This window comes from Chrysemys picta, chromosome 1 (assembly GCF_011386835.1).
Source record: "Chrysemys picta bellii isolate R12L10 chromosome 1, ASM1138683v2, whole genome shotgun sequence".
Lineage (NCBI taxonomy): Eukaryota > Metazoa > Chordata > Testudines > Emydidae > Chrysemys > Chrysemys picta.
In genome coordinates, this window is record NC_088791.1 from 351620574 (window position 1) to 351633426 (window position 12853).

Consider the following 12853-nt stretch of genomic DNA (forward strand, 5'->3'; position numbering starts at 1 on the left):
TCATAATCATGCAAGTATGAAGAATATGGGGTTCAGTGTCACATTGAGGGTATGAGGAGAATCCCCATATAGGTTTTTAAAAGATTCAAATGATAGCAGTAAACCACATTTGAAAACATGATTCCAAATATACAAACCAAATGATGGGGTCTAAATTGGCTCTTAACACTCAAGAAAAAGATCTAGGGGTCATCACAGATTGTTCTCTGAAAATATCTGCTCAATGTACCACAGCAGTCAGAAAAGCTAATAGAATTCTGGGAACCACTAGGAAAGTGATAGATATGAAGACAGAACATACAATAATGCCACTATGTAAATCCCATATGGTAAATACTGAATTCAGTTCTGGTCTCCCCATCTCAAAAAAGACATATTTGAAATGGAAAAGGGACAGAGAAGGGCAACAAAAATTAATAGGGGTATGGAACAACTGCCGTCTGAGGAGAGATTAAAAAGACTGCGACTATTCCACTTGGAAAGAGGGGATATGATAGAGATCTTATAAATTATGACGGGTGTGGAGAAAGTAAATTCAGAAGTCTTGTTTACTCCTTCACTTAACGCAAGAACCAGGGGTCACCCAAGGATATTAATAAGTAGCCGGTTTTAGCCAAAATGGTCAGGGACACCACCTCATGTTTTTGGTATCCCAAGCCTCTGACTGTCATGTGAAGGTACCGGATGACAGGAATTGGAGCCCTTTATAATGGCCCTGTTCTGTACTTTCCCTCTGAAGCACGTGGGATTGATCTCTGTCAGAAAACAGGGATACTGGACTAGATGTTCCATTGGTCTAATGAAGTATGGATATTCTTATGTTCTCATCTGAGTTTCCTTTTTTTTCTCTGTGTGCCGGACGTCATAGTAGACAGGGCCCACATGCTTCGCTACCTCCAAGGGTCCCTGCCATTGAACCATTCATATGAACAACATATGAACAGCTCCTAGTCTGAACACTTGGAGCTGGGCCACTTTATTATAGGCCTTCTATTGTACCTGTTGTGCATTTAGCAAAATTCTTCTAGCAAACTCCCACAATGTCTTGAGGCCATTTCTTATTTGAAGAATGAATTGGATTACGCTCTTCCATGTTTCTCCAAGCAAGTCTAGAAAGATTTGAGGCTGATTCCCAGGCAGCAATTCAAAGAGACCACCTTACTGATAGCAAAAATGAGGTGGGGGGAGAGTTGGTTCTAGCATTTGAAATTTTAGGCTACAAACTTCTTTAATGTCACCATGAAAGTTCTGTGAAATTGCTCTACCAACCCTTCAGTTCTAAATGTTGTTACTGTCAATAGATCACACAGTTCTTTCATTATCCGCAAGATGGAACAGAGTGTTCTTGTTCTCATTGAGGAATGTGTTTCATGTGGAGATGTTCTAGTACCACTTCTATGGAATGTGTTTGTGTCTATATTCTTATACCCAACACTACTTAGGAGTGTGTGTTTCTGCAATATCAACCTCTTTTTGCCAGATTCTGTAAGCCAGGCCTGCCTCTTGCTCACAACTTAACTTTGCTTTTTAGCTGTAAAGTTTTGATTATTTTAGCCCAGACCTCAGGCCTCACACCAGGCCTCTGCTATAAGGGGGCCTCTGTTTCAGGATCTCTTCCTATCACATGCACTACAATCCCAGCTATAATTAAAAAGAGAATAACCTCTGAAGTCTTTAGTGCTTCTGTTTGCAAAGGAACTTGCCCCATCCTGAGCCTAATAGTACAGGTATAGGATTTGGGGGTGGGGATGGGATAGCTCAGTGGTTTGAGGATTGCCTTGCTTAAACCCAGGGTTGTGTGTTGAATCCTTGAGAGGGCTATTTAGGGATCTTGGGCAAAAATCTCTCTGGGGATTAGTCCTGCTTTGAGCAGGGCTTGGACGAGATGATCTCCTGAGGTCCCTTCCAACCCTGATATTCTATGATTGCACCTTGACTGCCAAGCACATAGCACCGTTTGTATCATTTCTGCCTTTGGCCTTCAGTCGTTTGCAGGGAGCCTGAGACAATTCCTGTGCCCCTGTGCATCCTATCAGGGTGTTACCATGGTAGCCCAGCGAAGATCTTTGATAAAGTGACCTCCTGAGCTATTCCACTTGTAAAGATGGCTGGGGGAGGGAGTTTGTATAATGAAGATATCCACAAGATACTGCAATTGGCACCCCCCTCCCCTAAGCACTACAGAAAGGCATCAGAGTCCACAGACATTAGGTGGCAGAGCCCTTCTTCCCAGCATCCATCCTCACTTGGGTTCATGTCCCCGCCCCCCATGTCCATCCTTCAAGGCCCTCCTGTCAGGCGATGTCTCCCTGTCCTGGGGTCTCATTCCATTGCCTCACCTTACTCTCCCCAGCTGTATATTTTGCTTGGCTGCAGAGTTACTTGTGCCATAGTTTGAAACCACTTTGCCAGATTTCCACTGCAGTAGTAGATCAAAGTCACTTAAAAACTCACCTGAAAGTAGCCCGATCTATTTCTTGAAACAAAGTTATTTTTATTAACACATTTCTCTATACATAAAATAACAAATGAAAGCTTTTGTTACACACCTACTACAGATTTGACTGCAAGCCTAAGCAGAATTTTGTTCACATTAGCAACACATCTATGAGATAACAATTAAGTCAAAATCAAAACCCCAGTACTGGTGCTTGCATCCCGATTGATGGATGGCAGGTGATTCAAACCGAAAATGGCAAAAGGCAGCATTAAAAATAGCCCAAAAGTAGCCCAAATCATTTGTAATGAAAAAACAACAATAGCATAATTATATTATTTATTTCTAATTCCATTCAGTGATGGTTGTCAATGTCCACATTTTGTGTTGAATTAGTTTGTTACAGTTACCCTTATTTGGTTTATCCTACAGGTTTCCTGAAGGATTAGAAGTAAAGAAAATCAGGTACATTTCATTCACCGGATAATTGTAAAATTGATAAAGAAGTTGAGCATTTTAGTTTCTTACTTTTCTCTTCAAATTGCAGCTTCTGTTCATCAAACTGATAAAGAACCTTGTTCACACAGGGACTAAGGGAAAACTACCTGGTAGTGTCAGAGCCATGTAAAGGCCGAGTGGCAGGGTGTGTGGGGGTTGGGTGCCGATGGGTGACAATGAAAGAAGTCAGGTGATGGTCAGATAGAGGGAACTCAGCAAAGGAAAGAAAGCAGCACTTGATGATAGCGTGATAAGACGTTAGGTGTGAAGAACTTCTCAGACTGAACTTCCACAATGCTGAGCTCAGACAAACTGGGGCAGTGCACCCCTGATCAATGAGGCGATAGCGTTTGCCCTCTTGTCACAATGGTTTAAAATCAGTGGCCCAGGCGATCACCATCTGCAGGTGTATTTGCGCAATTTCTCACGAAGCTCTTTGGTTTTGACCCCATAAATGATAGGGTTGAGCATGGGGGGGATGAGGAGATAGAGGTCAGCAAAGATGATGTGGACGTGCAGAGGAATGTCCTGAACAAAACGTTGTGTTAGGTGGTAGAAGAGGCTGGGAGTATAATATGTCAGCATCACACAGATGTGGGCTGTGCAGGTGTTGAGGGCTTTCTGGTGGGCTTTGTTGGAGGAGATTCTGAGGACGGCCTTGATGATCAGACCATAAGACAGGGCAATGAGTGTCAGGTCTAAACCGATGACTAGAAACAGTATCACCAAGCCATATATGCTGTTCACTGTGATGTCCCCACATGAGATCTTTGCCACAGCTATAGGTTCGCAATGTGTGTGGGGGATAATGCGGTTTGCACAGAATGGCAGCCTGGTCAGGAGCAAGGGCAGAGGCAGAACAAAGAGAACAGATTTGATCAAACCTAAAAGCCCTAGCAAAGCTACTCGTCCTTTGGTGAGGATAGTGGCATATCTCAGAGGGTTACATATGGCAACGTAGCAATCGAAGGCCATTGTCATGAGGATAGTAGAGTGCATAACAGTAAACAGGGGAAGGAAGAACGACTGGGTGAGGCAGCCACGCACAGTAATGGTTTTCAAATTGAACCAAAATATGCACAGTGCTTTTGGCACAACGGAAGTAGAGCTGGTGATCTCCGTGAGCGCCAGCATGCAGAGCAGCAGGTACATCAGCTTGTGCAGGGTCTGCTCTTTGCTTACAACAAACAGAAGCATTAAATTTTCCAACAGGCCGATAATGTAGAACATTGCAAAAGGGATGGAAATCCAGACATGGGCAGCTTCCAGCCCAGGGATGCCCATTAGGATGAATATTGAAGGGTCAGGGGGGGTGAGGTTGAAAGCTGCCATGAAGTTCTCAGTGTGTCGATCAAGCTCAGAAATGTTCAAACTTCCTGTGAAGAGAGAGAAGCAGAGGGAGAGGGGTTACACACTTTATAAGAAATACTAGGGTAAATATTTTATAGTTATTAACAGTCAAGAAAGGGTGGCGAGAAGTGAGGTGCCAACATTTATAGATGGCACAAGATTATTTTGGTTATACTTAATTCTAGAGAAGTCCTCAGATGGAGCAAACTAAGCCTTGTGAAACCCTGCTCTCAGGGCAAGCATGGAGAGAAACTCAGCAAAGCGTTGGATCCAGGAGGAGTGGAATTGGGAAACCATATAGAAAATACAATGCCATGAGATCAGCCAGTCAAGTTTCACCCTCCTCTGGACTCCTCTGTGTCTTACTGTTACCCGGGGTTCTTTCAACCCAAAGCTCTTGGTAACTTTTACTCTGTGCGAGGAGGTGTCAGGAAATAAATGAGGGGACACACGGCCGTCCGACGGATAGATGGCTGGCACAAAGAGGACAACACAAGAGTGCTTTCACTTAAAGTTAAACTTGACTTAGGCCTGGTCTACACTAGCGGGGAGGATCGATCTAAGTTATGCAACTTCAGCTACCTGAGTAACGTAGCTGAAGTAGACATACTTAGATCGACTTACAGTGGTGTCTTCACTACGGTGAGTCAACTGCTGCCGCCTCCCCCGTTGACTCTGCCTGCGTCTCTCACCAAGCTGGAGTACAGCAGTTGATGGAAGAGCACTCGGGAATTGATTGATTGCACCTAGACTAGATGTGATCAATCGATCCCCGCTGGATCTATCGCTGCCTGCCGATCCCTTAGTTTCAAGCACTTACACACGTCCGCAACAGGTTAGCAAAACACCCCCAACCCTTGATAATTACCAAAGTTGAGTGTGGCTCTCGAGTGACCCAGTGGCAGGCTTCCGATGGTAGGGTGATTCGATGTCCCAATTTTATAGGGACGGTCCCGATTTTGGGGGCTTTTTCTTATAGAGGCTTCTATTACCCCCCACCCCCTGTCCTGATTTTTCACACTTGCTGCTTAGTCACCCTATCCGGTGGCCAAATCTTCCATCTGCCGGTGTGGACCACAAGATGTATCCAGAGGGAGAGTCTAAACAAATCCAACTACCACAAACATTTCCCCCTTATTTATGCATTAGTAATAGAATGACATGTCCCTTAAAGAAAATTTGTAAAGTAAGCAGTTTCCATGGTCAAGCAAGAGCTTCCTTCTGATTATTGATTAACGAGGTGTGTCTTTTTCCAAAGTTTGCAGCCTTGAGGCCCCAATAGACATTCCTGGGGCACATCCTGCTCTTCCAAACTGCATGTATCAGCAACTTCAACACAATTCTTATCAGGAAGGACGGGGGTCAAGCTGCCCTTTCTGTGGCACCCAAAACCTCCTCCCCTCCTGCCTTGGTCAAGCTGAGACTGCTGACCAGGCTGCTTTTAGCAGTAAGCCATAGTGGTTTCAGGCACTTTATTGGTTTGCCAAAATCTCACCGTATAGTACTGTGCATCCTTCTCACACAGGATATTGCAGAAATAGGTGGGTTCAGGGAAGGGCAACAAGAATGATCAAGGGCCAGGGGAAACTGTCCTATGGGGAGAGGTTGTAAAGACTGAGATTGTTGCCTTACGAAGGAGCTGAATAAGAGGGGACATGGGAAAAGTCTATAAAATACTGACCCATAGAGATCTGATCGAGACTGTGTTCTCCCTGTCTGATAAAACAAGATCAAGTGGACATTCAATAGAAGTGAAATGTGGCAAAATCAAAGGATGCTTTCTTCACTCAATCCCTAAACAGTCTGAGGAACTCCTTACTACAAGAGGTAGATGAGGCCATCAGATAAGCAAGAATCACGAAGAGTTTGGACATTTCCATGGATAGTGAGACTTTCCAGTGACAATAGTTAGACCTAAACAAATATTTTGGAAAGCCTATACACACACGTGTTTCAGAGCACAAGCCAATCTTTAGTTGTTAGGCATTTAGGTCACAGCCTCTTGATGGTCAAGTCATCCAACCCCATCTACCTACTACTGGGTGTTTTACACCTTCTTCTGCAGCATCTGGGGCTGTCACTGTCGGAGAGAAGAAACTGGACTTGACTGACCATAGGTCTGATTCACAAGACCATTTCTATGTTGGAGAGGAGCCCAGTTTCCACCATGGAAACAGACATTATTCTGCTGGGCTATGACCTCATGCTCAACAGAATGGACATGAAGGGCACAAAGGTCTGCGTATTTAGGGCTACAGGTCTGCACACGTGTTACTTTCCTTGTGTCTTTTGGTGAGACACTTTCTTGCAGGCACCCAGCTTCACCTGAGACATAAGTTACAGGTGTTAACTGAGAAGTGTAAGCAGAGACTTTCATCTGCTTACCCTTCTCATGCCTGCATATTGATGAGATTTGATGATGACAAAAAAAATTGGAGGATGGTAAGAAGCAAACAATACATGTTCTAATATAGCTATGTCGATATATAAATCTAGGAACAAAGAATGTAGGTGACACTAACACGATGGGGGACTATCTTGGGCAACACAACGATTCTGAAGAAGATTTTGGGGTGAGAATGGATAATTAGCTAAACATGAGCTCCCAGAGTGACCCTGTGGCCAAAACAGCCAATATGATCCTGGGATGGTAAACAGGGGGGATATCAAGGTGAGGGACCAAATTTATTTTACCTCTCTCTTTGGCACTGGAGTGACTGCTGCTGGAACCCTCCGTCCTGGTGTCCACTTTTAATGATGGATGTTGATACATTCTAGAGGATTCAGAGAAGAATCACAAGAATTAGTAAAAGATTAGAAAATCTGCCTTATACTGATAGACTCAAAGATCTTAGTCTATTTAGTGCAACAAAGATGGTTTCGGGGTGATTTGATAACAGTCTGCAAGTACCAGGACGGCTACAAATATTTAATAATAGACTTTTCAGCCTAACATACAGAGGTGTAACACGATCCAGTGGCTGAAAGTTGAACTTAAAGAAATTCTGACTGGAAATAAGGCACACATTTATTAACAGTGAGAGTAATTAACCACTGGAACAATTTACCAAGGGTCTCAGAGGATTCTTCATCACTGAGGAAGTTTAAATCTAATTTGGATGTTTCTCTAAAAGGCCTGCTCTAAGAATAATTTTGAGGAAATTCTCAGGCCTGTGTTATACAGACAAGAAGATCACAATAGTCCCTTCTCCCCTTGGAATCTACAAACATGTACCTATGGGTCAGCTGATGGCATTTTGCCTGCAAGTTAGTGCCTGAAATTACTGAAGGTATTTTTTCTATTTGTGACCATGTTAAATATAGCCACATGCGGAGAAATTCTCATGAGACTGTGACGCCTTGGAAGGGTTACACTAGTTGTGTATTTCATGAGCCTGAGGGATCCCATGAAGCACTGTATGGATGAATGTTTTAGGTGACAAAAATAATGACTTGAGCCATGAAATCTCTGCATTGTGGAATAAATGTACAACCCTTGCTATTAATGACTAAGAGGGGTGGTTGGCAAATGGTCCCAGAGCCTCCTTTCTTTACCGTCTCTGTCCAAGTGGTGCATGCTTTCGGTCAGCTATGTGGGGGTTCCTGCACATGGTAGTTGTATTTATCTAGGCCCTCACATTTCCCATAGTTCCACTCTCATTATGTATTGTTCATACTTCTTAAATGGCAAGTTGTTCCTCTGTAGCAGTTCTTGAAGCACCCTGCAATGAGTGTGGGTGTAACAAGAGAAGCTCCACAGGTGCCTACCTTGGAATTTACCACTCGTGAGATTTCTCACCAGTGAGACACAGTCACTGATAACCCTCAGTCAAGGGACCGGGTGTATTTGGAGGCACCTCACCCCCTGCAGGGGAAGAATTGTGGGGAGTATGGGGTGGCTCAGAGGTTGGGGGGGTAGGGATGACTGGGGAGCATGGAGAAGACAGTGGTGACCAGCGTGCTCTTGGAATTAGGACAATCTGGGATGAGGAAGGAGAGTACAGACAGGGGAGTCAGAGTATGATGGGAGATTGAGCCAACTGAGGAGCAAATATCAACCATTTCACTGGAGGGAACATGAATTGAAGTTACGTAATTAACATTCAACAACCACCATTGGAGATAAAACGGACTAAACTTTCTGACACCCAGGCTGCAGTTCTGTGGCTTGGCAAGACAAAGAGACTCTGACACCCACCCCCAAAACGGACTCCAGACAAAGAAATGTCCTGCCCTGCCCCCACAAACACCAGTGCTGCCTGGCTGACCATGTAAACTCTGCTCCTTGCCGCCATAACCATCAGTGCTCTCCGCCTGCCCATGTACCCCTGACTCCATACCCCAGAATCCCCAGTGCTGGCCACTTGTCCATGTAGGCCCCCCACCCCCACAACTTTCTGCCCTGTCACACAGTGATACCCCTCACCCAAGACCAAAACCAGGTGTCAGACCCCACAGCGAGAACTCACAGAAATATCTCCTCTGCCTAGGTTAAACTCAGTGTCTGCCTGCACCGGGGAAAAGGGGGAGATCGGCTGCAACAGCCTTTCTGGGGGCAAAAGAAACCCCAGCAGCAGCTCAGCCCGTGCAGGGAAGGAGAGAGGTACGGACATAGTGGGAGGGAGAGAGGACAGGAAGATTAAAAGGGGCCAGTGTGAGCAACTCCTCTTCAAAATGACACAAAGCATTAACGTATTGCAGCCCTTTAGAAACCCAGACACCCCTCCCTGAAGCTGCTTTTCCACGTTAGCAATTGCTGATGTTACTATGAGGCATTAGTGGGGTTTCTAACAGAAGGAAGGATGGTCCAGATGTGGGGTGGTGTCAGAGACAATCTGCTACAGTGACACTGTGATCTGGATACTGCACATCCCCATCCCCCCCATATGCACACACTGACCTGGATCTCCCCCGGTGAGATTTCCAACCCTGCCTGGTTTCCTCTGAGCCAGAAACATGCTTTTCTTTTTACTACCTTTTGCTTCTTCTCGTTCTCTCCAGAACCAGAGATGCAGGGGTACGGAAAGAGCAGACCCCTCTCCCCGCCCCGAAAGAATTGTTCTTCTAATTGTTCTGAACCTCTAAGCCTGTGGGTTTGGGATTTGAGCAACTCTCCTGTCAGTTCTTCTTTGGTCCAAATGAGCTCACCCGTCCTTAGAGGCCACAGGACGCCTCCAGTTGAAGTCACTGGAGGATCCTGGTTGCTGTAAATCAGACCATTTGTTTAAGTCCCTACATGTGAATTTAGAGTCATCTCAATGGGCCAAAATTTCACCCTTTAACCTGTTTATCTTTTGGCTCTGAGCTGCGGAAATTACAGACACTGGTCCTGCTACAGAGAGTGCTATTCTGTTAGGGCGCTGAAAGTGTCTGAAGGCCACACATCCTCCTTCCCCAGTTTATGTGCCATTCTGAGATGTGGATTCCAAAACACGTGGGTCCTGATTTTGCTTTAAGGGAGGCCAGTGTCAATTTGGACTGACCCACTGAAGGCAGAATGTGAGAGCAGAATCTGGCCAGTGTGTGACCCATTCTTGTGGTGAACCCTCTGGTAACACAGATACCCACTGCAAAGGCTTTGGCTGAACTTCCTAAAAGGGCAGTAAAGTTGCTGAATTGGAAAACCTGAGCGAATCAGAAAAAAACTACAGCATCCGACGAAATGGCCATTCACCCACGAAAGCTTATGCTTATGCTCCAATACATCTGTTAGTCTTAAAGATGCCACAGGACTCTCTGTTGCTTTTTCCAAGAAAGAAAACGACTAAAACAGCTAGAAGGACACAATAAGAGACAAGAAACTGATCTTAAAAACAAATATTTGTCTAAACTATTTCCAATACATTTGTAGTTCCAATTTTACCAGGTAAATACCTTGGGGTTTCTCATAATACTAAACAGTTCAAGTCACTGTCCTGGTGAATTCCTGCCCAGATGGTTCTTGACTTGAATCCTTGAACCCTTCCTGAGCCTTTACCACAAACTTGAATGCAGAAAGAGGCAACTCACCAAAATCCTGCTCAGCAGAGAGAGGAAATAAACGTACAGCGACAGGAAGGCAGAGCCCTGAGAATCAGTGTATGAAAGTCACATGTCTGACACTCAGCGTGCTGCACAGCGACCTTTATCATTTCCCTGTACAGTCCCTGCAGATGCTCAGATTGGCCAGGACTCCCAAACAATTCCCTCTGCCCCATGAGCAGTGGGAAGGGTAAAAAAATAGACCTTGGAGAACTTCAGCCTGACAGCTTCCCCTGGCAGTGAAGAAATAATTTGCTGATAACAGGGGCTCACATGGTCAGGGCAAACAGAGTCTTGCAGACATTTCAGCCTAGCAATTATGATGGCTCCTTAATGTACTACCATTTGCACTATGTGTGGGAATGCTGCCACAAGAGATTGGACCAAAGTCTGTTTTCAATTGATCATAGCAGCGTACCACTGTATATCACCCAGGCAGTTCTAATATCCAGTCCATTAGCCTCTGAAATTCATTGCCACCCTCTAGAGGCCAAATGAGAGGATCTTGAATTGATGCAAGCCGAAGGGCATGGAAAAGGCTTTCGTCTCTCAGGATTCTGACATCCAAGGTGTTTCCCAGTATCCCTTTGTGAGGTCTAAAGAGGATATATATCTATCCGCTCTGTACTGTTCTAACAGCTCATCTGCTCTCTGCATCAATAAGCATCACATTTCAATACTGTGTTCATCTTTCCAAAATCGAGGCAAAAATGTTTTTTTCTATCTTGCATCAGAAATGGTATCATGGCTTTTCTCCGCTCACTCTATGATTCCCCACTCCCAGGGCCAAGTTCATCTGGAGTTCATCTTATAAGGTATCCCACATTTTATGGGAGAAACAGCCACGGAGTTTGCCTGATGTTTTGCCCTGGGGCCATTTGAGTGTGGTAGTATTTTCAGTAGATGTGCCCTGCTGGGTCGAGAACATAGTGGTAAAGGAATCAAAAAACTGCTATATCTGGATCTTTTGTTTGGTCTAAAGTCCCTCCCCCATGCTTGTGTAACAGGTGCCTGGGGGCCTAATCTGGGCTCCAGACAGTATGAGTTTGATGGGTTGTCACCCCCGGGGTGCAGTCTGGGAGCCGTGGGAATCACTGCATCCCTCTAATTACCCAGCAAGGCTGGCCCTAGTTCACACCACTTCGCTGGTGATTCAGCCCCTCCAGGCCCTGTTATCACCCAAAACAACAGCAGATGGCGCCACACACCCAAATTGAGCTACCTGAGGGCTTATCAAAGCCACCCAAGTACAAACAGCAGACATCGGGCATTAGTGGTCTTTCCCTTCACCCTCTCACCTGATTCATAAATCTGACACCGCAGAACCTTGTTTCCCAGTGTCCCTTCTCAGCTCTGATGCCACAGAGCCTTTACCTGTATTCCCCCTTCCCAGCTTGATGCCAGAGAGTCTTGTTTCCCAGGTTCCCGACCTCCTGCCTCCTTGGTAGGCATAATTATCTTATCTGTTCTATTATATCAACAAATCCATCTGGCCAGGCAAAAACAACACAAACAGTGTCTTTGTCCTTTTTTCACATGCATTGGCATAAGATATAAGAATATATAGATATAAGAATATCAAAAATCAAATGGGCAAACAAGACCCAAAATTCGATCTCACATGAAGAAACAGGCCTGAAACGTACATAGTCACTCCACCTGATTTTTTTTTCTCTTTTCTTCTGGGACCCTCCTTCCCAGGTGTCCAGGGAAAAGCATAGGGCATATGGTGGCACATTTACTGAAAGGGCCAGGTATCAAGGTGGAATGTGATGGTGCTCCATTTGCCCGACAAGTCCCTGTGCAGTATGATGTCCTGCACCTTTCCTCATACAGGCACACTGCAAGTTTCCAAATTAGAGTTCCAGACTTCCCGTATCTATGGGCCTGAGAAAGTTGGGTCTGGATTAGCTGTTACACTGTGGTGGAGGGCCTACATCGCTTTATGTGTTACAACTAGCAGTTGTGTTTCATGGATCTGTGCCCTCCTTAACCATTGCAGTACACATTGCAGAATTAGTCTACGTAATAATAGGCCATTAGCCATAATAATCCACAGTCACACTGAGAGCCCTGACCATTGTAATATTGTCCGTCATATGGGCCACCACCAGAAGCATTGCTTCTCCTCTTTGGACAGGATTAAGATTCTTTTAACACTATTCTGGAGAACATCTTGTAAATGTGTCCAATTGTTGGCTGTTCTATCACACTACTCCTGCAGGTTTTGCAGGTTTTTGTTCATATAATGAGTCCGTTGAATATTCATATAATATTATAATCACTTTAAATCTATCTTTTGTAGTCATTACATTTGTTTAACTGTTTATCTTAAGCAGTCATTTTCCCTGAAGTGTGCGGTAAATCTGCTCAGGTTTACAAAAGCTGGGTAAGTCCACTTTCCATTGATGAAGTGGTGGACCTATTAATAAATCTGCACTACTCGTTTTGAACATTCAAAGACAGTATATTCCTGCGGTACAGTGTTGGGAGCTGGGGGGATTTGGCTAGTGCCTTTTTCTGTGTGATTCATGAGTGGCTCTGGGA

The 12853-nt window shown here is 44.8% G+C and overlaps 1 protein-coding gene across 2 annotated transcripts; it reads right to left on the minus strand.

The window, feature by feature from the left end:
- Positions 1-2473: 2473 nt before the first annotated feature.
- On the minus strand, positions 2474-10419 carry LOC135972218 (olfactory receptor 52P1-like). 2 transcript variants are annotated; one of them, XM_065549357.1, is made up of 3 exons: positions 10295-10419; positions 6980-7059; positions 2474-4311 (listed from the first exon to the last, which is right to left on the minus strand). In XM_065549357.1, exons 2-3 carry the CDS (start codon positions 7056-7058, stop codon positions 3329-3331), a joined length of 1062 nt encoding a protein of 353 aa, XP_065405429.1. In that variant the 5' UTR covers position 7059; positions 10295-10419; the 3' UTR covers positions 2474-3328. The 2 variants fall into 2 exon arrangements, with proteins under 2 accessions (XP_065405429.1, XP_065405430.1); XM_065549358.1 differs by lacking the exon at positions 10295-10419 and adding an exon at positions 9261-9489.
- Positions 10420-12853: the final 2434 nt, after the last annotated feature.

Coding starts and splice junctions, on each gene's coding strand:
- LOC135972218 (XM_065549357.1), bottom strand. CDS start 7,058: ATGTATCAACATCCATCATTAAAAGTGGACACCAGGACGGAGGGTTCC. Junction 4,312..6,979: donor CTCCAGTGCCAAAGAGAGAG/GTAAAATAAATT, acceptor CTCTCTTCACAG/GAAGTTTGAACATTTCTGAG.